This window comes from Pelophylax lessonae, assembly GCF_965119305.1.
Source record: "Pelophylax lessonae genome assembly, chromosome: 9".
Lineage (NCBI taxonomy): Eukaryota > Metazoa > Chordata > Amphibia > Anura > Ranidae > Pelophylax > Pelophylax lessonae.
The window spans coordinates 146,643,863-146,670,324 of NC_138776.1; the positions used below are offsets into that span (position 1 = coordinate 146,643,863).

General features: G+C 40.0%; 1 protein-coding gene across 1 annotated transcript; it reads right to left on the reverse strand.

Moving 5' to 3' along the window:
* Window positions 1-26,169, reverse strand: NODAL (nodal growth differentiation factor; the record flags this gene model as incomplete). Its single annotated transcript, XM_082268908.1, has 4 exons — window positions 1-153; window positions 10,025-10,758; window positions 17,431-17,694; window positions 26,106-26,169. The coding sequence occupies 4 exons, from the start codon at window positions 26,167-26,169 to the stop codon at window positions 1-3; spliced, it is 1,215 nt and encodes a 404-aa protein (XP_082125034.1).
* Window positions 26,170-26,462: the final 293 nt, after the last annotated feature.

Here is a 26,462-nt window from a genome sequence, read left to right on the forward strand (position 1 = left end):
TCACTGGCATCCACACTCTTCTACTATCATGGATTCATGGCTTTGGAAGGCAATATCCATGTGGTCATAGTAAGCCATGCTGAGAGAGCTCATCCTGGTGGGAACGCAGCACACCTCTGGAGCTTTTCCGCTATTGTAGAAGTTTACCAAGCTCTGAAATAAAAAAAAGACAAGAAACATTTAGAGACTGAATATCTTAATTTAGAAATTAAACATTTTAGATTTCATAAAAAAATATAATTTTTTGTAAATTAAATATGGAAACCTTTTAAGACCATTAGCTAGATACTTTAGATTTTTTTTCCTCAACACTATGAAGCAAAAATACATATTTTCAAAGATGCATATTTACTCTTAAAAGGGAATATAAAGTCTTACACATTTTTTTATTTTTAGCTAAAACTGTTAAGGCTTGCTATAAAAAATGTTACTAATTGTAAAAATGAGTTGTGTTAATTGTGTTTATGGGGGCATCCAGACTTGCTAATTACAGATGCAGACTCGGCTTCCTTCAGTGCAGTGCTACAAGGTCCAAAGAATTTAATAAAGCCCTAACAAACTTAAAGACATTTTAAAATGTCTGCCCCAAATTAAAAAAATCATGTCACTCATTTTGATAGATTTACCAACACATGTGGCCAATTCAGGTAGTTCTGATTTTAGAAAGTAGCACCATTACTGTCTAGGAAGCCCCAAGCTACTCCATGTGGCCGAAACCTAAAGCCAGGGTCCTACCATTTAACAAAGTTATCCAGGCCATTCTCTACAATCTGTATCTACTCATGCCCTTGCAGACCTGCCTGTCTGTCCTACATGTGGAGGAATAGCACATTGAAATATTTACACTTCATCTCCCATATCCAAGTCCATAACAACCCCCAGAACCCGGAGAACACGTCACACAGGGCTTTGCAGTTCCAGCATTATTTACATTAGGGCTCCAGAAGTCCAGCTAACATAGAACCATGGGACATAGGTACCCGGGCCAGCTGGCGCGTGTTCCATGAGTAGTGTCCTCTCTCTCATTACCATGAGAATGGCTAATTTCCCTAACCACTACCAGCTCTTAGTCCGATCAGAGTTGCACTCATTATTTTAGGTTACTCTCCCTGAGTATTGGCTGTGCTTTAAAAAATAATGCTCAGTTAGGTTTCCACATTGATTACCAGTTTAGCATATTCTGAGTTTTCCTTGCCGTTATTTGACTGCCTGCAGCCATGCAGCAATCATACCCGCTTTACAAGCTAAGACTTGAATGCCCACACTCAAAAGGCTTTTTCCATTTTCAGGAAAACCAATAGTTGCAAACACATGGCACATCACTTGAAGAGCACTTAACAGGTACAGTCCCAACAGCATAGCAGCAATATAGGCCTGCAAAGTGGTGGACATAGCCCAGTTGTAAGGGAACTAAGTGTACATGAGACTGGTAGAACTTCCTATGCATAGGGAAAGGTTTCAGGTGCATACTTATAAAAGGCTTACAATACTGATACTGTGCCTATTTTAGGTGGCACAGAATGGCTACTGCGGTACTCAAATTACTGGTGCATGGTAACCTCACAAATAGGATCTTTGTTTCCACTTTTCCAACTACATGTCTGAGGCTTTCATGCTCGCCAATCAGAGTTCATACAGAGGACAACTTAGTCCCCAGTGAGTTCCAGCCACCCTGAAGAAGTGACACAGCACCATCTTTGGTTCAGTGAAAAAACTGCAGCAGAACACCTGCGCCTCCAGTTGATAATGAAACTGGAGGTAAATCAGGCCAAATGTAAGTTGGCATTCAAAGGAGCTGTAATCCAGACGCTCATCCTGCAGAGTACATGGCCCTAAACATGGGTACCACTACATTGTCCAGCCACAGCCTGCCATACACTTTGACAGGCTGCCTGCAGTGGGGCTGGACACTGCACCTGTCCCTCCCGGGTGCACTAAAACACCTTGCAGCTCTCCTACAATGTGTGTCTTTTTGCCCCATTTTGGCAGTTTATCCACTGGAACATTTGCATTTTTTAGAGCAAAGTTAGGTTCTGGCCAGAAAGGAATCATTTTGATGCAGTTGGCCAGCTCAAACATGTATTGCAATATATGTGAACAAAAACAAAAAAATAATTGTTTTTGTTAAAGTTTGCTAGATAGGGTGCATAGCAGTGTGCAGTGGGTTCAACCAGAATATTTAGTGTTAACATGTGGTCACACTCCTTTAGCACCTAATGGGTTATATATACTGTACATAAACTATTGGTATTTTAGCACAGGTATATTTTAGTTATATTGCAGTTCAGGTCAGTGACTTGTAGCTCTCCTACAGCTTTTGTCTATTTGCCCAATATTGGCACTATATCCAATGTAGAATTTTACAAAGCAGATTAGGTACTGGCCAGAGAGGAATTATTTTTTTTTTCAAACATGTTATACTTACCTGCCCTGTGCAGTTGGTTTTGCACAGAGCAGCCTGGATCCACCTCTTCTCAGGTCCCTCTTTGGCTCTCCTGGCCCCTCCCTCCCTTTAAGTGCCCCCACAGCAAGCAGCTTGCTATGGGGGCACCCGAGCTGGGGCATAGCTCTGTGTAGCCGTTCAGACATGGAGCTCTGGTTCAGCCCCGCCCCTCTCTCTCCTTATTGGCTAACTGACTTTGATTGACAGCAGCGGGAGCCAAGGGCGAGGCTGATGTGTCTTAGCCAATGAGAAGGGGAGTCCTGGATGGATGAGACAGTCATGGACATCGCTGGATTGAAAGGGGGCTCAGCTATGTATTAGGGGGTCTGAGGGGGACTGCTGCACACAGAAGGCTTTTTATCCTTATGTATAGAATTCATTAAGATAAAAAACCTTCTGACTTTACAACCCCTTTAACGCAGTTGACCAGCTTAAACATGTATTGCAATGTATGTGAACAAAAAAATCTCAGTTTCGTCCAAAGTTTGCTAGAAAGGGAGTATAGCAGTGCATATACATGGGGCCAGAGGAAGAGAGTCTGCTGGAGCCTGACACTTGCACAATGCTTTACAGACTCATTTGCAAAAAAAAGCAATACACGCACCTTTTTTCTGTAAAACTATGAGCATTTTTTTTTTTTGCAAAAGGTGACTTGGCCTTCAACCAGGCCCACCTCCAAACATGCCTTGATTAATAATTTTATTAGATTACCTCATCAACATTATATCATACATGGCTTAATTTTTGCTAATCTTATAAAAAAATATATATATGTTAATAAAGCTTTTATTTGGAATATATAATACACATACTGTGCTTTCTAAAAGTGCAACATTTACTTCCCACCTGTATGACATCCAGTCTTATTCTCATTATTTGTCTAGTTTACTCTACTGTTTATATATGCTTTAATATGTGCTGCGATTTGTAAACTTTGCTAAAGGATGCTGTTAACCATTTTCATTTAAATATGAAGCAAGTCTTATGCTAATTGAGCAGGACTTCCTGCTGATTGTCTCCCAGAGTGTAAGAATGTGAGAATATCTCACTTTTTCTCACAGCAAGTAGCCAAGGATGCCAGAAGTTTGAAGAAGGTCAAACACTGCAGATAACAAGTTCAACATTATAGTTTATATACAGAAAACATTTGGTTTGGAAAGTACGGCATGCACTCAGAACTCAGGTTCCTCCCTTATAAAAAGCACAAAAAAATTTATTTTCCTAATAACTATGCTTTCTTTTCCAATGATAATTATTGAGGTTTTCAATAATAACATAAGAATATAATACAGTACAGTGGACATTCTTTGGTCCAGCTTAGTACATAGAACTGGATGCAGGCAAGAAGAATGAACACGTCTAAACAGCTTAATAACTCTTAAACCTATGCGTAACCAACGAGTCATTAGTCAGATAGCGAAGCCATTGGTGACATATAATCTAAACATTATACATGGGATGCATACACACCGTCACCAAAAGAAAGTGCAAACAATAAGAAAATTGAAAAAAAAAAAAAAAACACAGGATAAGATAATATGGACAGAACAATATTTGTACTTTTGCAAGTCATTCAACGTTTTATCTAGTACAAAGGTCACACTGGACCAACAATGGCTTATAAATTAAACCATCCTATGGAGAAGAAAAGGAAGAATAAAAGAGAGGAGAATAAAGGGTAAATATAAAACCCAGTGGAGAAAATGATGAGAAAAGACAAGGAAAATATATGGAAGACCCTCTTGCAGTGTGTATGTGTCTCTCCATCCAGATCAGGAGGATTTTGAAACATACTTAATCCAGAGATTTCATGTTTTCTTAAAGTAGGCCTGCTTATCCAGAAGGATAGCCAGAAGGATGATCCATGTTAATTTTGTCTTTAAGAGTTCAAAGGGAATCATAGGTGATCTCCAGCATCGGGTGTTGGATATCCTAGCTGCAGTGAATATTAATGCGATTGGGTGTCTCACATATCCCATTATCCCCTCCACCGGCCTCCCCAAGAGGGTCTGCTGTAGAGTCTTGGGTAGATTCACTTGGGTGAGGGAATAGATAAAATTATATGTACAAATCCAGAACCGCCTTACTTTGCTACACGTCCACCAAGTGTGGAGGACTGTTCCCTCCTGACCACAGCCACAAAAGCATCTGGAGGAGATCCCCAGGCAGAGGACACCAATCTGATTGGAACTAGATACCATTGCAGGAAAACTTAATAGTTAGCATCGATCAGGGAGGTATAAATGTATGATTTAGAATTGAATTGGGCCAGTTTCACCCACTCCTCTGCTTTTAACTCTTCCCCCAAGTCCTGTTCCCATCGTACCATATAAGGTAATTTAGTAGACCCTTCATATAGTATAGTGTATATCATAGAGATATGACCAGTGTGTTTGTCCACAGTACTACACGGGTATTCCATCAGGGATAACTGTGATTTCAAACCAAAAGCCATTTTCGCTGACTTTTTTAGGGTTCATGCATACAGGGAGTTTAAAGGCATTTTATATGCCTAGTGTCATTTTCTAGTGCTTTTCTGCACCTGGGAAGCCGCACATGCTATGTACAGCCAGCCATACAAGTGAATATGCTGAACACAGTCCTACTCTTGTAAATTCTGATGTTCCTTTACATCAGTGTTTACCCTCACATGCGCAATGGATGCACATGCAAGAGTTAACACTGATATTAGAAGCATCAGCAATTACAAGAGCATGGCCATGTACAGCATATTCACTTGTATGGTAGGCTATACGTGGCACTTTAAAATCCAATTAAAAATTCCAGGAAATTAGGCTAGACATATAAAATGTTGTTTGCAAAACCCCTATGTGCATAACAGAAATTATATACAGAGTAGATCTGCCAAAAAGCTGTCAGATAACCATGTTTGATGATAACCTGCAGAAAAAAATTGCAGCAGACAGGTGTCACAACATTCAGGGATATGGGTTTTCCTATTGTATTCTCTCATACAGTGCAAGCAGTTCCTATTATTTCTCATATGACTGGATCATGAAGCTCCTGTTGGTAAACTATAGCCAAAAAGTGTCAGCAACCTCTTTGTGCTGATCTTCACCTTAAAGGGTTTTTTATTTGACATTGTTAGATGGCCTATAAATCTAAATTACAACCTGGACACCATTAGGTAGTGATTATGGGGAGAAATGTTTTTATATATGTAAGAAACGCAAGTGTGGTGAAAATCCTTAGTACCTAAAATACGTGCTAATATATAATAATAGTCAGCCGTTAGGGTGGTCAAAAATGGTTTAAAGTAATACTAAAGTCTCCATTTTTTTCTTCGTTAAAAATAACAATCATTTTATACAAACCCTATTCCAAAAAAAGTTGGGACACTGTACAAATTGTGAGTAAAAAAGGAATGGACTAATTTACAAATCTCATAAACTTATATTTTTAACAATATAATATAGATAACATATCAAATGTTGAAAGTGAGACATTTTAAAATGTCAGGCCAAATATTGGCTCATTTTGGATTTCATGAGAGCTACACATTCCAAAATTGTTGGGACAGGTAGCAATAAGAGCCCGGAAAAGTTAAATGTACATATAAGGAACAGCTGGAGGACCAATTTGCAACTAATTAGGTCAATTGGCAACATGATTGGGTATAAAAAGAGCCTCTCAGAGTGGCAGTGTCTCTCAGAAGTCAAGATGGGCAAAGGATCACCAATTCCCCCCTGCGGTGAAAAATAGTGGAGCAATATCAGAAAGGAGTTTCTCAGAAAAATTGCAAAGAGTTTGAAGTTATCATCATCTACAGTGCATAATATCATCCAAAGATTCAGAGAATCTGGAACAATCTCTGTGCATAAGGGTCAAGGCCGGAAAACCATACTGGATGCCCGGCCCTTAGACAGCACTGGATCACATACAGGAATGCTACTGTAATGTAAATTACATCATGGGCTCAGGAATACTTCCAGAAAACATTGTCGGTGAACACAATCCACCGTGCCATTCGCTGTTGCCAGCTAAAACTCTATAGGCCACAAAAAGAAGCCATATCTAAACATGATCCAGAAGCACAGACATTTTCTCTGGGCCAAGGCTCATTTAAAATGGACTGTGGCAAAGTGGAAAACTGTTCCGTGGTCAGACGAATCAAAATTTGAAGTTCTTTTTCGAAAACTGGGACGCCATGTCATTCGGACTAAAGAGGACAAGGACAACCCAAGTTGTTATCAGCGCTCAGTTCAGAAGCCTGCATCTCTGATGGTACGGGGTTGCATGAGTGCGTGTGGCTTGGGTAGCTTACACATCTGGAAAGGCACCATCAATGCTGAAAGGTATATCCAAGTTCTAGAACAACATATGCTCCCATCCAGACGTCAGGGAAGAGCTTGCATTTTCCAACATGACAATGCCAGACCACATACTGCATCAATTACAACATCACGGCTGCGTAGAAGAAAGATCCAGGTACTGAAATGGCCAGCCTGCAGTCCAGATCTTTCACCCATAGAAAACATTTGGCGCATCATAAAGAGGAAGATGTGACAAAGAAGACCTAAGACAGTTGAGCAACTAGAAGCCTGTATTAGACAAGAATGGGACAACATTCCTATTCCTAAACTTGAGCAACTTGTCTCCTCAGTCCCCAGACATTTGCAGACTGTTATAAAAAGAAGAGGGAATGCCATACAGTGGTAAACATGGTCTTGTTCCAACTTTTGTTGTTGTGTTGATGCCATGAAATTTAAAATCAACTTATTTTTCTCTTAAAATGATACATTTTCTCAGTTTAAACATTTGATATGTCATCTATGTTGTATTCTGAATAAAATATTGAAATTTGAAACTTCCACATAATTGCATTCTGTTTTTATTCACAATTTGTACAGTGTCCCAACTTTTTTGGAATCGGGTTTGTACTTACATGTTATGTGCAGTGATTTTGCACAGAGTAGCCTTGATCCTCTTCTTCTTGGGTCCCTCTTTGGTGCTCCTAGCCCCTCCCTCCTGTTGAGTGCCCCCGCAGCAAGCAGCTTGCTATGGGGGCACCCGAGCCGAGCCACAGCCTCCTGTTTCCATTCAGACATGGAGGCAGGAACAGGCCCTGCCCCCTTTGATTGACAGCAGTGGGAGCCAAAGGCACCATGCTGCTGTCTCAGCCAATGAGGAGGGGAGTCTAGGACAGCCAAGTTATCGTGCAACATTACTGGATCTGGATGGACCTCAGGTAGGGGGGCTGAGGGTGGCTGCTGCACACAGAAGGCTTTTTTATCTTAGTGCATAGAATGTATTAGGATGAAAAACCTTCAGCCTTTACAACCACTTTAATCCTGCCCAAAAGCAAGCAGATTCTCAGACAAAGGGTAGAACATTTAGGCCACTCTAAAGTACCTGAAGAGGTGGTGCAGAGATCAGTAGCCACATGAGTAATGCAAGCTGGACACTGAAATTCTACTACACATCTAAGGGGCCTTGGGTTCCTGCCTGTAAAGGGTTTTCTGCTTCACCTGATTAAGTGATTATCAGGCATTTACAGTGTTCCAGTTTGGTTCTGCCAGCAAATGTGTGCTGGAGTGAATAAGAGGAGCTGTATATAGCAAGGGTTGTCCCTGAAGTTCTTGTTGAAGTCAAATGGGCATCACATAACCTCCCATCCGTATCGAAGTTATTACCCTCAATAAAACAGAAAAAAAAACAAAGTCACTGACTGTTCTCTGACTAAAGTTTTTCCTGTGAAAATGTGGTGTGCCTGCCTGTGCAGGGTGGGGGGATCCCAGTCACTTGTGGCTTCTTAGGGGGTTCACTACATTGGGATAAATGGAATTTCCTGAATGAAAACCACAGACATTGTTAGAAATTTGTTCATTCAATAAAAATTTCCCATCCTATTCCTTCAAATGTTCTTGTCACTATAAATGAAAATGATAATCAATTAGATCACATTAAAGCAGAAGTAAACCTATCCATTTAACAGTTTTAAAACACAGTTAAATTTCCGGTGTGTGCCGGAAATGTAAAACTCCCATTGGCTGTGCTCTCAACCAAACTGTCAAACCATCCAATGTCAGTGTGAGGAGGAAAAAAAAGATTGCTGGCTGCTGTCAGAGGGACACCGGTCCCGAAGAGGAAAGGAATTATTTGTGCTCCCAGTGCCACCTACCACTACCCACAAGTGCCCACCAGTGTCACCCACCAGCGCCACCTACCAGAGCCCAGCAGCACCCCCTATCAGTGCCCACCAGTGCCATCTGTCAGTGCCCACTAGTTCCACCTACTAGTGCCACCTATCAGTGCTCACCAGTGCCACCTATCAGTGCCAATCAGTGCCCCATCATAAGTGTCACCTACCAGTGCCTATCATTGCCCTATCAAGTGCCAGCTATCAGTGCCACCTATTAGTTGCCATCAGTGCCCATGAGTGCCGCCTATTAGTGCCCTTCAGCGCCATTTACCAGTGCCCTTCAGTGCCGCCCATCAGTGCCACCTTATCAGTGCCACCTTATCAGTGCCGCCTTATCAGTGCAGCCTATCAGTGCCCAACAGTGCAGCCTATAAGTGCCCAACAGTGCAGCCCATCAGTGCAGCCTCATCAGCGCACATCAATGAAGGAGAAAAATTACCTGTTTGCAAAATTTTATAACGAACTATAAAAACTGTTTTTTTTGTTTTTTTTAATTTTTGTTGTTTTTTTGTTTGTTCAGCAAAGAACAAAAACCCCAGTAGTGATTAAATACCACCGAAAGAAAGCTCTATTTGTTTGAAACAAATTATAAAAATTTCATTTGGGTACAGTTTTGTCAAAATGCTCAGAAATGTCAGAAAGCTGAAAATTGGCCTGGGCAGGAAGGGGGTTTAAGTGCCCTGTAGGCAAGTGGTTAAACAGAGGCCAAGATGGCAGCTTCCTTGGCTGAAAATGGTAGCAGGGTTTACTTCCACTCTGAAAATGAAAACTTGTCTAGTGTATAGCCAGCTGACTAGGGCTAGGGGGTGATAATGAACACATTGAAGCATATAAAGTGCTACTATGATAGAACTTGATGGAAAATCTCTAAACCATAACTGCACAACTCTTTTCTCTTGTTCCTTAAGACACAGAGCAGCCAGAATCCATGTGTTCAAGCATGGTCAGATTTCTCACTTAGGCTGGTTCCACACAGGCATTCTCTGTAGTCCCCATCTACCTGCTCAGTTGGGGATCTCCGCTCTAAGCAGGCGGATAACAGGCCCATCTCTGCTCCGCTCCGCCCCACTGTTCTCTTTAAGGCTATCAGATGGAAACGGCTGTCCATTCCGACTGTCATCCGATCCGCTGTTTTTGGCGGACAGGATCGGATGCTGGCGGACATCCGCTGCTCCATAGAGACCTGTGAAACCAGCCTTTTTTTTGTCTGTTCTTTTCTTACTGATTAAGTATAGTATAAGCAGGACATAGAGTAAAGATTGTGCACATAGATTGAGCAAGGTTGAGCAGGCAAACAGGGCTTGTATCAACCTATAAATACTTAAGGCCACACCAACCCATCTGGCAAATGCCAGAGCTTGCCTACCCAGGGCTAATGACATTAGGACCGTACCTAGAGTAAAAAAATAAGCTCTTACCTGCAAATATGAATGATTGTTTGGTTTGACGCTTTCATTCACTGGGCTTGGACAGGTTCCTTCACACCGATAGGCATTGAATTTTTTTGGGTGAATTATCCAGGCATCCCAGCCAATTGTTTTGAAGTCCACAATGAAGTCAACTCTTCTACAAAGATTTATTTTACTGTCAGCTAGTGGGGCTTGTTTAATGCCAATGACACGATCCCTGATCATGTGGCTTCTTCTCCGTCTTCTTGATGTCGATTTTTTTATCAGGAATGGAATTGTGGTTAGATATTTTGAATGTGCGGCATCTAGCAAGAGGGACGCAGTCACAGAAGATCTTTCCTTCTTGGACACATTAGAATATACAAACATCAGCACCTGCTGATCTTCAGGTTTTTGTTCTTTGTATCTCCTCTTGAGATGAACAGCTGTGTTAAAATCAGCTTTAAAGTTCCTTTGAAACCACTTATGGACCATTGTTGTAACATCCACCACTAGCCAACTTTCTGTGGCCCTGGTTTCACAGGTAGTTGAGCCCAGGTAGACATAATTTTGGCATTGCTCCTGAGAATCTTGGCATGTGTAGTATTGATGGAAAATGTCAATGTTGAGTGGCATCCCATCACTGTGCATTTTTGTTAATGTATCTTTCCCAAATCGCACCTCTGCAAACTGAAGTTGTTCATCATGGCTGAGAGATGAGAAGTCAAAAACTAGAATGCATCTCTCACCAACTTGTTCAAATTCTGAATAAAAAAAAAAAAGATATTAAAGATACACCATTAAAACAAAAGTACATTTATCATTAAGGGCTCCTTTACACTTGTGGTTGGTGAGTGGTAAAAATAGGCAGTCGAGGTGCTTTTTACTGCCCCCAAACATACCCCCAAACATACCCCCTAAGCTTTAAAGGCAGCTGGACAAGGCTGCACACAAGGCACAGCCACACTGCTTTACTTTAGGGATGTTGTAAAAATGATACCACTTTCATGTACGGTGGACAGTATTGCCACTGAACATGACCCATTCAAGTGAATGGGGCTGCTCTGCCACTGCCTTGCGATGTGAAATGCATGCAGATGTGGCGCAGTGGTGTAGGCTGTACAGGGTTAGAACAGGTGCTGAGGAGGTAACATTACATCCTCTCCGCCTGTCAAACACCTTAGAAAAGTGATTTGGTTTCTCAATGCTAAGACCAATGCTAGGAGAATCTGGGCATTCTCCCCACTAATGTAAGACCAATTATATTGTACTCAACACATTTATAGGGCGGTGGGTATGTTTTTACTTACAAATAGAAAATGGTTTTCTAAACCCATTTTTTTAAACTTGCTGCACCGCGAAACAAAGCGCAGTGGCTGTGGCAAGTATACAACCCTGTCTGTCTGCCTTTTCAGCTTAAGGGGAGAGGGGGACAATAAAAATGCAGATCAACTGCCTGTTCTTACTGCCCTGCCAACTGCAAGCCTTATGGCTCATGCACAGGATCAGAAAATCAAACAAAAAATACCGCATTCAAAGCTATCGTATGATAATCTGAACATTAGTACACAGCTTTCGAGAGCCGATCACAACAGTTTATCCAATATTATCCAATGGGACAAGCATAAAAATGGTTCTTGTATGATATCAGATAGTACAATTTTCATTTAATCAGTGCAGTTTTTGTCCGAAAATACAATACATTTCATCACTTCCAAATTTTTATTCTGTTGTACGAGAATTTTTGTAACTTTGGTAACCTATTCATTTTCGATATGAGATTAGCATGCTAAAAAAAAAAAAAAGACGATCATTCTTCTGATAATTTCATCGTGTGTACCAGGCAATAGGGTCATAAAAAAAATTGTTCCCTATGTTTTTATTAACTAGCTCTAGTAAATATTTACAAAAATTGTATGATGGAAGTTCCCATTCAGGCATGTTCCTGTTATGTCACTCTGTTCCAATCTCCTGTTGCATCTCATCTTCTCTTGTGTACCTCATTTGTATAAGTAGCCGTAAGGATTAGTTTTTGCTAATTTGATTTAGACGAGGTGTAAATTTATGCTTGTAGGGGCTGTCTTCACACTTCCCTTTTTTTTGCAACTGTAAAGAGTGACAAACGCGTTCTAAACAACCCGCACAATCGTTATCATTTAGGTAATCCTTGTAGTGGGCAAATAATGTTTGAAAAGTTTGGATATTGGCAAAAGTTACAAATACTGTGACTACTCTTTATAAAAGAAGCTCATAGGGGAGGATGTACTTAAACTGGAGAGTGCAAAATCTGGTGCAATTCTGCATAGAAACCAATTAGCTTCCAGGTTTTTTTTTTTGTCAAAGCCTAATTGAACAAGGTGAAGTTAGAAGCTGATTGGCTACCATGCACAACTGCACCAGATTTTACACTCTCCAGTTTTGTAAATCAACTCCATAGAGCTGGCTATACAAGCACACTGCACATGCGTTTTCTCCAAAACGTATTCACTTTTTTCATAGAATGCTTTACTCAAAACTGTTAATACTTTTTTGAGCTGAGAGTAATAAGGATGGCCTTAATGTTTGAAAGGTTTTTACTAGTCTTTACAGCCCAGGTGCAACATATTGGAGTTGATTTACTAAAACTGGAGAGTGCAAAATCTGGTGCAGCTCTGCATATAAACCAATCAGCTTAATTGAACAAGCTGAAGTTAGAAGCTGATTGGTCTCTATGAAGAGCTACACTAGGTTTTGCACTCTCCGGTTTTAGTAAATCAACCCAATAATCTCTTCTCTATTGACCAATTGCTCACCAATGACTACCTGTCTCTGTCTGGGAAAGGAAATCTCCTGAACAGTGACACAGACAGCAGTAAAAACCAAACCTACACCTTTTTTACTTAAAAAAAAAATAAGAAAAAGTTTATATGGAGTTCTACTTTAGCTCAAACCCAAACACAATATTCCCCACACTCCGGCTCCTGAAAATGGCTGCAGTAATGCTGGTTGCTGTAATGACCACTGGCTGGAAACTGTAGACAATCAAAGTGTAGAAATGTCATCAGCACACCAAGGATTCTTCAAAAGGGTCCAAATCTTCACATACAGCAACATTTCAGAGCCACGCAGGACCCCTTTCGTCAGGCAAGTGACCAACTTGCCTGGCGATGGGGCCCTGCTTGGCTCCGAAATGTTGCCGTATGTGTATAAGCTTTGGACCCTTTTGAGGAGTCATTGGTGTGCTGATGACATTTCTACACTTTGATTGTCTTCTTAAGCACAAGGTAAAATTAAGCAAGAAGCGAGAAAGATGAACTGACATGTTATTAAAAGATATGTTTTGTAAATATTCGTTAAAAACCTGTTTATGAATGGCTAAGGGCTAAATGACATATTGAATTGTGGCAATACCCACAGTACTGCATGCGTTACTGCAATACATGGTAATGTGTAGTACATTCACTGGTGCAATGCAGTTCTGTTCATTTTGAGTGGCACCCCAATACACCTGCTTTGTAGCACGCTGTAATGCGTAGCAACATAAGGTGCGACAGAACACGTTAATGCCCCACACATATGTTAATGGGTCTAAAGCAAGCGTACACCCAAACCACATGATTTTGATGTAAACACTTCACTGCTTAATCCACTACATTTTTTTTTTTTTTTTTAGAGCTAACTTAAACCTTGAACAATCCTACTAGATCTGATAAATTTATATACATTTTTTGCCTAATCCTGAGATTACAAAGATTGCATATTTCCAGGGAAAAAAATTCTGGATGCACATTTGCAGTGTCACGTTTTATTTCTACATTGACTCAAAGTGTGCATGATTGTTCAGGATTTCCAAAACAATGTTTTTATAAAAAAAATTTACCTTTTTTTCAGAATATACTTGAGTACAGCTTAAGTAATTCAATCATGTCTGTACTTTTGTGCAAGATGTGGATTGCAGGACTGCCTGTCTTATGGGATTTCTATAGGGCTGTCTGACCTATGTCTCTATTCAATGACCGTAAGCTTTGAAAAGGACAATACTGATGAAGACTCCTAAGGTGCTGTAGGTTGGCAAGCATTCTTCTGATAAAGAGACACTCAGGCAAGCTATGAAAAGGATGTGTATTAGTGTTCGGTGTAATGAGTGCTTGTGAAGTGTGTCTGGCATTGAGATTTAAACATTGTCTGCACAGCCCTTCTGAGACATCAAAGCAAAATTGTAATACTTATCTATATGACTTTATGGTCCAAAACTAATTCCAGACAGAATAGCTACTGATCCAAAACTAAGGCTGGCCATAGGCGGTTTGAATCCTGCTGAGATTCAAACCATGTATGGGCAGGCTGAATGTACCAAATTGATCGATCAACTTGGGTACAACCAGCCTGCCGCATTATCACTAGCAACTGGTATAGCCGTTAGCAATAATCACGGTCTTGCAGTGGTTACTGTATAATGTATGGTCAGCATAAGTAGACAGATCGACGTGAGTACAACCAGCCTGCCCATAGATGGTTTAAAACTCGGTCAGTCCCTGCTGAACCAGCTAAGATTCAATCCATCTATGGCTGGCTTTAGGACCAATTTCCATCTATATTTTGCATCATCACGTGTGTTACTGTAATGCACATTACAATCCTTCATGCATTGCAGTTCTAATATTTTTCAACAGCACCCCAGTACACTAAGGCATTGCAGATGTATTGCAACTTGCTACAATGTAGTATGTTGCGACAGAAATTTTGTGGCAAGTCCAATAGTTGGAAATTTTTGTGCCTCAGAAGCTTATTTCAAAGTTTGATTTCAACGAGCTGCCATAATGCACAACACCTTATTGGGTGACATACCGTGCATTAAAGCACCACAAGAATTTTATTCAAGTCAAGACTCTGAGCCCAAAAAGTTGTGGATGTACAGATTTTAAAGTAGAAAAGCCAAAATGGGAAGAATATTGTAACTATATGTAATATTTTGTGATTTTTTTTTTTTTAATATAACAAATGGGAAATATTGTTTCTCTTTATACCTGTCCCTATCATAGTAAAAGAAACATAGTAAAGAAACAGAGATTAACTAACTACCAATTTAGTATATTTAAAAGATTTAGTTTAACAATTAACATTTTGAAAGACTTGCAAACTGCATGAATTCTATGCATTTGGCTAGCATCTCAGCAATATTTGGTCAGTGTACACGACTTGAAGAGGAAATAAACCCAATGATTAAACAGTTTCCTAAAACAGTTGCATTAAAGGCAATCCATAAATGATAACCATCACATTTGCTTGTGCTCCAAACCAAACTGTCAAAGCATTAAATGACTGGTGTCATAATAACTTATCACATATGCAGCACTATGGTAACTGCAGATCAAGCAGAGGCTAATGCCTCGTACACACGCATCGATTATTGGCCGGGAATTTTCGGCCAACGTCCGATCGGCCGATTTTCGGCTTGTTAGCATGATGCTTCCGACAACCGACTCCGACTTTTCAGCCGAAAAAAATCTGGTGTGCAGGCTATAAAATTTTTGTTGGCCGTCAACACAACGGCAGATTTTCCGTCATTCAGTACAGATTTCGGCAGACAAAAATCTGATGAGCAAGACTGGGCATGCTCAGAGAAGAAAAAACACACGGAAAGTAAACCAGCACATGACATCACTTCTGAAATAGATTTTTGTTGGCCGAGAAAATTAGTGTGCAGTCTAGGCACATTCCAACCAACAAAACACCACTCTGGACAAAAGTCGGACGATCGGTCGGCCAATAATCATTGCGTGTGTACGAGGCATAAGAGGGCAGCTTTTTTAGCTGCAAAGGATAGGAAGGTTTAGTTTCATGGTAAAATACCTAGCTTCTAGTTCTAACAATGTTCTAGAAACCTTGGCAGCTGATTATTTAGTCAAAGACATACAGGACACCTGTATGTGACAGATTAGGACCCATTGTGGCATTTAGTGTTCTGAAGGTAGACAGGTCTTCTAGTTGCCTTTGGTAGCTGCCACTCTATTGAAGGCCTGCCTTAACAGAAATAAATTTGCTAAAAGCCCATAATATTCCCAGGTTATGCCATCTGGCAGTGACATACTATGCAAAGTAATCCATGCACATTGTACAAACACATACAGTAGCAGGGCTTACTAATGCTAAACGTAACACTATTAACAAACCCTTTCATTAACACTATTATTACTTAATGAACTTCCCACTTAAGTACTCCAAATGAATTAGTTAGTTATGCTTAACTGCTTAAATACTCATAGATATTCATTACCCAATCCAGATTATTTTTAAAAGATCCATAACAATCGTTATACCTGTGTCCTATCCAGCTCACCTCAAGAGAACAGTCACTCAGTTGGATAGGATTTTTTTGCCTAATAGAAACTGTTTTATCAATGCTAAGACCAGTGTAAGGGGCATATGTGCAATCCCCCCATTATGCTTGGAAAATACAAAACATGGATGCAACACTTGTTTGTTTGAGGCAATTATTGTTCAATAACTACTGCCATATGTGAGTTCCTTCTAATGTCTAAGTCCAGCTCCACAGTAAAAGGTTGATTAAATGCAGAACAAACTTTGCTTGTGCTTAAAAAGAGATAATTGGTGTGAAGATGGTATATGATACAACCAAAGTTAGCCAAAATATTTTCCAGAATGCCAGAAAAACACATCAGGCCAATTTTAATTGCCTAATTTTCCACATCATTAGGGAACTAGGCATTCATCATGGTCTTTGTGGGTACCAGTGCACAGTGGTTGGAATTATGTCCGTAGTAGCCAGCAATGGGGTTGATTTACTAAAGGCAAATAGGCTGTTCACTTTGCAAGGGATTTTTCATTTTGCAAGGGAATTTTTCCCTTAATTCTTCTGTTTCAATCATCCAATCATGAACAGAAAAATACTGTTTTTTTTTTTTTTTTTATTATTATTTTTTTCCTTGCACTTGATTGGGTATTATTTTTCAAAGTGAATTTTCACCACATTCACTGAGCTAAGGGAGAAAATTCCTTTGTAAAGCTAACAGCTTATTTGCCTTTAGTAAATCAACTCCAATATCTGCTTATAAAATGCCAGCATTACTTTTATGATACATGCCTTGATTTTTACAAGCTATGACTGCTTCACGTAATATATTGGCTGTCTTCTGGATTATAATGATGATTTATAATATAATATTATATTTAAAATTCTGATTTAATTGATGATTTAATTTTGCTTATGATATAGACCATTTTTGTTAAATACTGTACACTGTAGATATAACAGCAGTGTGAAATGCCATGATTAGATTTCTATACCTTAGAACTAACCCTAGTGTTAGAAGTAATAGTATCATTAGTCGTATAGCCAGAAAATAACTGGTCAGTGTAGAGCTAATACTTTGATATGACATTTTTTTTTTTTTTTTTTTAATAACTGATATTATAAGAAGAGTTGGTTATCTTACCTTTAGCAGCTAGACTTCTGATAATATCAGCCTGTGGACTAGATGGAGATCTTTGTTGTGGTGTAGATCTTAGCTCTGTACCTTCTCTGGTCTCTAAGCGATGAAAATTTTGGTAGAGGCTCATCATAAAGTTGGGTAGTTCAGGAGAGACTGCATTCTTGCTTGCTGAATCTTCTGTCCTATTGCCAAATTCCTGTGGACTGGCTGGCTCATCTCTAGGATAGCTCTTTGCAAGGTATTTAGCTGCTCCAGGTATGAGTAGCACTATCAGAATGCAATAGAAAGAGACAGACATTGTATCCCTCTGTGTGTATGCACTGGCTTTACTCACAGTGTACAATGAGGACAGCTTTTTATTGGTTTGGTCTGAATGGCTTATGCATATTCAAAAGTCTATTAGCTGGCCATTCAGCCTAAGCCTATTGGAAGCCAAGAAAAAGTAACACCTTTTCCCAGATCATTCACTTTGTTTGCCAATATGGATTAGGGAAGTTATTGACACGCCATTTACTTATTTACTTTATAAGGCTTCATCCACTAAATTAAGCATTAAAATAATAAGCACAATGATTATTTATTAGTACCTTGTTATTTAACAGCTGGAAAATAAAGTGTTTCTTTATTGCGTACGACTTTCTAATATGAAATATATATAAGTGGCATTGTTTTAATACCATTTTTATTAAGGAGTGAACTTAAAGGATAAGTTTACTTTAAAAAAATAAAAATAAATGCACACTTTTTTGCATTTATTATTTTTTGCTGCAAGAGCCTGTAAAGCATTGTACCAGTGACCAGCATATTCCTGGTGCCATGCAGCTCTCCTGCAGATCTGTCAGTGTATCGGCTTGCTCGTACCTCATAGGAGGAAGCTGATACATGCTGACAGGAAGAGAGAATGAACTACCACAGCGCTCACAGCGCCATGGTAGTTCATTGAGAACTACAAGTTGACAGCTGCAAAGTCTGCAGGACCTTGTAGTTTTCCATTCAAAGAAGACTGCCCTGCTCGGCAACTTTTTTAAAAAATTGTGACAGCTAGCGGGGAGGGAGAAGATCCTTGCTAGCTGTCAGATTGGGAATTGGGGGGGGGGGGGGGGGGGTCGGTGGCGGTCCGTTCGTAGCATGTTACATGTTACGCCCCGGGTGTAACATGGTATGGAAGGTGAGCTTATCCTTTATTAATGGGGATTCATATAGCAACCACGAAGCAGAATAATTAATTTTTCTTTGATTAATTAACAAGCCCAACTTACAGTAAATTCAGGATTCTACTCCTATTTTTGGAGCTGCTCCTATGTTGTTTCAAAATTATTAACTGTGCCTTACCACTTCCATACATGGGATGTTTAGCTCATTAAAGTACTTATAGTATATACTTAAGTGAAAAACATTCATTGATTGAGAAACATATCTGCAATGCTTTACATAGTGGGTATAGAAATATGTAACAAGATATGCTCACTGTTCAGGATGCGATTAGTAAATGGTTGGTCTTAGTGATCAGCATATCAATATCTTACCTAATTCAATTAAGTTCAAAGAGAAATAAGAATGTGCAAAATGCAGTAACCCATAAGGACTAAAATAATTCAGTTTATTGTGGTAGGATTATTTTTAAAGGTGACACATAAATATATTGCCTTTTGATTTGCTTTACTAAGCAAGTCCATGCACCCATATATTCACATCTTACAACATATCGTAACATGCTTTACTAGACAGTCTTTATACAGTGCCTTGCGAAAGTATTCGGCCCCCTTGAACTTACGACCTTTTGCCACATTTCAGGCTTCAAACATAAAGATATAAAACTGTAATTGTTTGTGAAGAGTCAACAACAAGTGGGACACAATCATGAAGTGGAACAAAATTTATTGGATATTTCAAACTTTTTTAATAAAGAAAAAACTGAAAAATTGGGCGTGCAAAATTATTCAGCTCCCTTAAGTTAATACTTTGTAACGCCACCTTTTGCTGCGATTACAGCTGTAAGTCGCTTGAGGTATATCTCTATCAGTTTTGCACATTGAGAGACTGAAATTTTTGCCCATTCCTCCTTGCAAAACAGCTCGAGCTCAGTGAGGTTGGATGGAGAGCTTTTGTGAACAGCAGTTTTCAGTTCTTTCCACAAATTCTCGATTGGATTCAGGTCTGGAGTTTGACTTGGCTATTCTAACACCTGGATATGTTTATTTGTGAACCATTCCATTGTAGATTTTGCTTTATGTTTTGGATCATTGTCTTGTTGGAATCAAATCTCCGTCCCAGTCTCAGGTCTTTTGCAGACTCCATCAGGTTTTCTTCCAGAATGGTCCTGTATTTGGCTCCATCCATCTTCCCATCAATTTTAACCATCTTCCCTGTCCCTGCTGAAGAAAAGCAGGCCCAAACCATGATGCTGCCACCACCATGTTTGACAGTGGGGATGATGTGTTCAGGGTGATGAGCTGTGTTGCTTTGACGCCAAACATAATGTTTTGCATTGTTGCCAAAAAGTTAGATTTTGGTTTCATCTGACCAGAGCACCTTCTTCCACATGTTTGGTGTGTCTCCCAGGTGGCTTGTGGCAAACTTTAAACAACACTTTTTATGGATATCTTTAAGAAATGGCTTTCTTCTTGCCACTCTTCCATAAAGGCCATATTTGTGCAGTATACGACTGATTGTTGTCCTATGGACAGAGTCTCCCACCTCAGCTGTAGATCTCTGCAGTTCATCCAGAGTGATCATGGGCCTCTTTTCTGCATCTCTGATCAGTCTTCTCCTTGTATGAGCTGAAAGTTTAGAGGGACGGCCAGGTCTTCGTAGATTTGCAGTGGTCTGATACTCCTTCCATTTCAATATTATCGCTTGCACAGTGCTCCTTGGGATGTTTAAAGCTTGGGAAATCTTTTTGTATCCAAATCCGGATTTAAACTTCTCCACAACAGTATCTCGGACCTGCCTGGTGTGTTCCTTGTTCTTCATGATGTTCTCTGCACTTTAAACGGACCTCTGAGACTATCACAGTGCAGGCGCATTTATACGGAGACTTGATTACACACAGGTGGATGTTATTTATCATCATTAGTCATTTAGGTCAACATTGGATCATTCAGAGATCCTCACTGAACTTCTGGAGAGAGTTTGCTGCACTGAAAGTGAAGGGGCTGAATAATTTTGCACGCCCAATTTTTCAGTTTTTTATTTGTTAACAAAGTTTGAAATATCCAATAAATTTTGTTCCACTTCATGATTGTTTCCCACTTCTTGTTGATTCTTCACAAAAAAATTACAGTTTTATATCTTTATGTTTGAAGCCTGAAATGTGGCAAAAGGTCGCAAAGTTCAAGGGGGCCGAATACTTTCGCAAGGCACTGTATTTGAACACCTGAAATGACTGTTTCATAAATACATCAATTATTTTATTACAGGCAACCCATCTGCATCAAAATGGATCACTCTCCTCCTTTATCTGTAAGCATACTCTACAAAAATTAAAATGTAATGACACAGCCCTGCTGCAGATGTATTTCATTTTCCAGATGTGGTAACACTTAAATTAAATTTGTTATTTGCTCATGCAGGGGAAAACAACAAGGTCATGTTAATGCAGACCTCCATGGGCACATACAGTGGGTACGGAAAGTATTCAGACCCCCTTAAATTTTTCACTCTTTTTTATATTGCAGCCATTTGCTAAAATCATTTAAGTTCATTCTTCTTCCTCATGAATGTACACATAGCACCCCATACTGACAGAAAAACACAGAATTGTTGACATTGTTGCAGATTTATTAAAAAAGAAAAATGAAATATCACATGGTCCTAAGTATTCAGACCCTTTGCTCAGTATTTAGTAGAAGCCCCCTTTTGATCTAATACAGCCAGGAGTCTTTTTGGGAAAGATGCAACAAGTCTTTCACACCTGGATTTGGGGATCCTCTGCCATTCCTCCTTGCAGATCCTCTCCAGTTCTGTCAGGTTGGATGGTAAATGTTGGTGGACAGCCATTTTTAGGTCTCTCCAGAGATGCTCAATTGGGTTTAAGTCAGGGCTCTGGCTGGGCCATTCAAGAACAGTCACGGAGTTGTTGTGAAGCCACTCCTTCGTTATTTTAGCTGTGTGCTTAGGGTCATTGTCTTGTTGGAAGGTAAACCTTCGGCCCAGTCTGAGGTCCAGAGCACTCTGGAGAAGGTTTTTGTCCAGGATATCCCTGTACTTGGCCGCATTCATCTTTCCCTCGATTGCAACCAGTCGTCCTGTCCCTGCAGCTGAAAAACACCCCCACAGCATGATACTGCCACCACCATGTTTCACTGTTGGGACTGTATTGGACAGGTGATGAGCAGTGCCTGGTTTTCTCCACACATACCGCTTAGAATTAAGACCAAAAAGCTCTATTTTGGTCTCATCAGACCAGAGAATCTTATTTCTCACCATCTTGGAGTCCTTCAGGTCTTTTTTAGCAAACTCCATGCGGGCTTTCATGTGTCTTACACTGAGGAGAGGCTTCCGTCGAGCCACTCTGCCATAAAGCCCTGACTGGTGGAGGGCTGCAGTGATGGTTGACTTTCTACAACTTTCTCCCATCTCCTGACTGCATCTCTGGAGCTCAGCCACATTGATCTTTGGGTTCTTCTTTACCTCTCTCACCAAGGCTTTTCTCCCCCGATAGCTCAGTTTGGCCGGATGGCCAGCTCTAGGAAGGGTTCTGGTCGTCCCAAACGTCTTCCATTTGAGGATTATGGAGGCCACTGTGCTCTTAGGAACCTTAAGTGCAGCAGAAATCTTTTTGTAACCTTGGCCAGATCTGTGCCTTGCCACAATTCTGTCTCTGAGCTCTTCAGGCAGTTCCTTTGACCTCATGATTCTCATTTGCTCTGACATGCATTGTGATCTGGAAGGTCTTATATAGACAGGTGTGTGGCCTTCCTAATCAAGTCCAATCAGTATAATCAAACACAGCTGGACTCAAATGAAGGTGTAGAACCATCTCAAGGATGATCAGAAGAAATGGAAAGCACCTGAGTTAAATATATGAGTGTCACAGCAAAGGGTCTGAATACTTAGGACCATGTGATATTTCAGTTTTTCTTTTTTAATAAATCTGCAACAATGTCAACAATTCTGTGTTTTTCTGTCAGTATGGGGTGCTATGTGTACATTAATGAGGAAGAAGAATGAACTTAAATGATTTTAGCAAATGGCTGCAATATAACAAAGAGTGAAAAATTTAAGGGGGTCTGAATACTTTCCGTACCCACTGTATGCTTACCTTCTTTGTTCTTACAGGAAAATATGACCAATACTTAGTCATAGGGTCTCTGCTGAAGAGGCATAGTGGAGTGATATTCAGGTAGAACACTGGCCCCTTACTTTTTGGCTGAGACCATTTGAACACTTTGGTCACATGATCAGTTGCCAATTTTCAACCTTAGTGCCCCATAAATATGAGGATATTGGGCTGTTGTTTTTTTGACTATAGGTCTACCTACTTGCTAATCAGTGGCAGTCACTTCCACCAGTCTTGCTGCTTTGAACAGAACTGTAAAATCTCTGTTCAGACTGTTACCAAGCATGAATATTAGTATTTCATTCACCCACCAGCCAGAGAAAAAAAAAATACTAAATGAGCCCCAGTGGCACAGTCAGGGCTGCTGATAAGGCAGTACAACCAGCCCTCCTGTACTGGGCCGGGGCCCCATCAGTTCAAAAAGGGGGCCCAGGAGTTCCGGTTATACTATTATATTGCAAACACTGATCCTCTTCTTCCTCCCCCTTCCTCAGTGACTTATAGCTATTGTACATCACTGATAATCATTCTTGGGCTCACATACATGTCACAATCTTATTGTATAATTTATTTTAGCTCTACCAACATGTATGTAGTTCTAAGGCCTGTTTGGTTGGATAAAGATTGATTAGATAGTTTAGGTAGTTCCTTTTATTACATAGTTTTAACTAAAATTAATTTTACGAAGTTTGTATGGCCCTATTGAAATGTGTATGGTGAGCCTTGGAAGATATCTGCCTGTCTGTGGCCAGCGTTGTTAGGGTATCCATTTACACATTCAAAGGCTGTTCCACTATGATATCTGCTCATCCTTAAACTTACTGGTATTTCAAATGTTTAGAAGCCCTTGCTATTTGCACATAGGCGAGTGTTACACAGCCTAGTCCTTTGCTGAACTTTGTTTAGACATTTAATGATGTAAGTTATTATGTGCCTAATGCAAGTCAGTCTCCAATTTTTGTGGCACAAACAGTTACAGTTTCTATACATAGCTCAGATTTGCTATATATTGGTAGCATGACTGAACCATGCACATGTTTGCCCATGTGCATGTGATAATCAGTATTTCTAATTCTTAAAAGCTTAAAAAAAGCTTAAAATCTTAAAAAAATGTAAATACATTTTTTTATTAAAGGATAAGTTCACTTTTTGGGAATAAATAATAAATGTACATTTTATTTACAGGTAAAAAAAAAAAAGTGCATTTATTTATTTATTTTGGAGCCTGAAAGCATTGCACCAGCCTGTACAGGTAAGCAGATACAATCTGACAGGAAGCATGAATTAACTACCACGACGCTCAATAGCGCCATTGTAGTTCATGGAAAACTATAACCAGACAGCCGCAAAGGATGCTAAGCCTTGCATTTTCCATGCACAGAGCCCTGTCAATCAGTGACAGCTAGCTGGGGGGGGGGGGGGGGGGGAAGAACCCAACTAGCTGTCACAGCGGGGATCTGGGAGGTGTGGGGGCAGGTCCATTCGTAACATGTTACACACTGAATATGGGATTAACATGTAACATGTTACAAAAGGTGAACTAATCCTTTAGGTTTATTCAAATGAATTCTGATCTTAAGCCAGCCATAGACGGTTTGAATGTCCCTGCTGAATTGTCTGAGATTCAAACCATGTATGGGCAGGTTGGATGTACCCAAGTTGATCGATGGATAAACTTGGGTACAATCAGCCTGTCGGATTTTCCATGCAATTATTGCTAGTGGCTATTATAGCTACTACCAGTAATTACTGTGTTCTCCTAGCGAAGATGGCTTCCCCTGCCAGGAGAACACAATGGCGGTGGTTGAAGGAAGGACAATCACTCTTTCTGTGGCTGGCTTTACCCTTTCCTAGTAGAACAGGAATGAATGATGCTAACCTCATCTGCAAGTTGATGATGCTGGGTTTTGTCAAGTTTAAGGTTGTCCAAATGTATAACCACACTTGAAGCAGACCTAAATCCTCAGAGAATCCTAACTTGTGTATCTAACACCTACTACAGGCTTGTTTGCACTAAGGGTCCCAGCTGTATTTGTGGCTGGGTGTTGTGTGTACTGACATTATCCAGGAAGTGTCTTCCTCCAATGCTACTAAATGGCTAATGATGTAATCCAGAACCATCCAATTGGTGGCTCTACCTGACTGATGACTGTACGTATAGGACTTACAGCCATCAATGGCTAATGATGTAATCCAGAACCATCCAATTGGTGGCTCCACCTTACTGATGACTGTACGTATAGGACTTACAGCCACACCAATCCTGGAATTGTTGGATCAGTATATAAAGCTTTTTATTTACAAAGAAAATCTTAGCACAATATGAATGGGATTTTGTTAAAAATTGGGTCCTTCAAAAGTGGTTGGGTCCTCTATGATCTTGATTGATGCATTTGATATATATAAACAGTTTATAATACCCATGATTTGTAAATTACCCCCACTATATATGGACAAAGAGTCCAATAAATAGAACGGAATCCATCTTATATTCTTCCATTTTTTGATTACTATCACATCAACATCAGGGTTAAGGGGGAGAGAAGGGGGAGCAGCACTTCAGGCAGAGGAAGCAACTCTGGGGGAAACTAAAGGAAAAACAGAAGTATTAAAGAGACTTTTTTCATAAAAAGTGGTTAAAAACACTTTAGTAGTAGTAGAGCAAATGAGCATAGAGTCGTTCGCCTCTAGGGGGCGTGAGTGCTGGACTACAGCTGTGACAGGAGAAGCAGAAGCGAGGAAGAAAGATGGCCGATGGACTTCCGGAACCAGGCTGGAACGCATAGACTGGATAAATAAATATTATAAATAATGAAATTCTCTTTAATACTGCACTTAGAAGTGCCTTCTGTTTTTCCTTATGACGTGAGATACACCTGTGAATCCATGCTGTTTATTTGCCTCTGGCATGTTTCTCTAAATTGCAAGCTTCTCATTATCTCTGTTGACAGGTTAGTCAGAAATATCCACAAGCAAATAGAAGTGTGCCCCGGTATTCTTTTGTAATATGTATCAGAAGCTGGTAGCACAACCACAAGCAAATAGAACGGTGTGAATTCCCTTGTATTCTTTTGTAATATGTATCAGAAGCTGGTGGCACAACCTCCTTTCTCAATCCTCCTTTCTCTAATCTTACCCACAGACATAAGAAAATGTTCCCTTGTATACGGAAAGATTATTAATTTTGGCATTTTCTTTCTGTACAGCTAATGCATCTACATGGAGCCCTTAAAGATATTTATCACATCACAAATATGTATCATATCATGTTTTTTGAAATTTAAAATCTCCTTCCTGAAAAGTTTGCACGCATGCAGTGCACACAGAAGGTTGCTCATCATCAGCTGGTATCCACATGAACATTTGACACAACATACTTGCTTATTATAGTACCTACTTTTGTGTCCTCCACTTTTAGCAGCTCCAGCTGCCACTTCATCCAATGCCACCTCCATTTTCATTGTTGCTTCTTCCAGGTACCCCAAAGCTTCTGTTTGGCAACTGGACAGCCACTAATGATGTAACTTCTGTGCATGCACACATGGTTTGGGACTGTAGTTCCACAGCATTTATTCAACTTTAACTTCAGGCTAAAAACAGAGAAATTCAAATAGTTATTCAGAAACAGACTATCATGTCAAAAATTTGAATATGTAATTTAATAAATGCCCTAATTGCAATGGATCTAACTTTTAGTGTGCTTTTCCATAACTTTCTTAGGCTTCCTGCACACTGGCCTACAAATCACCGCTAC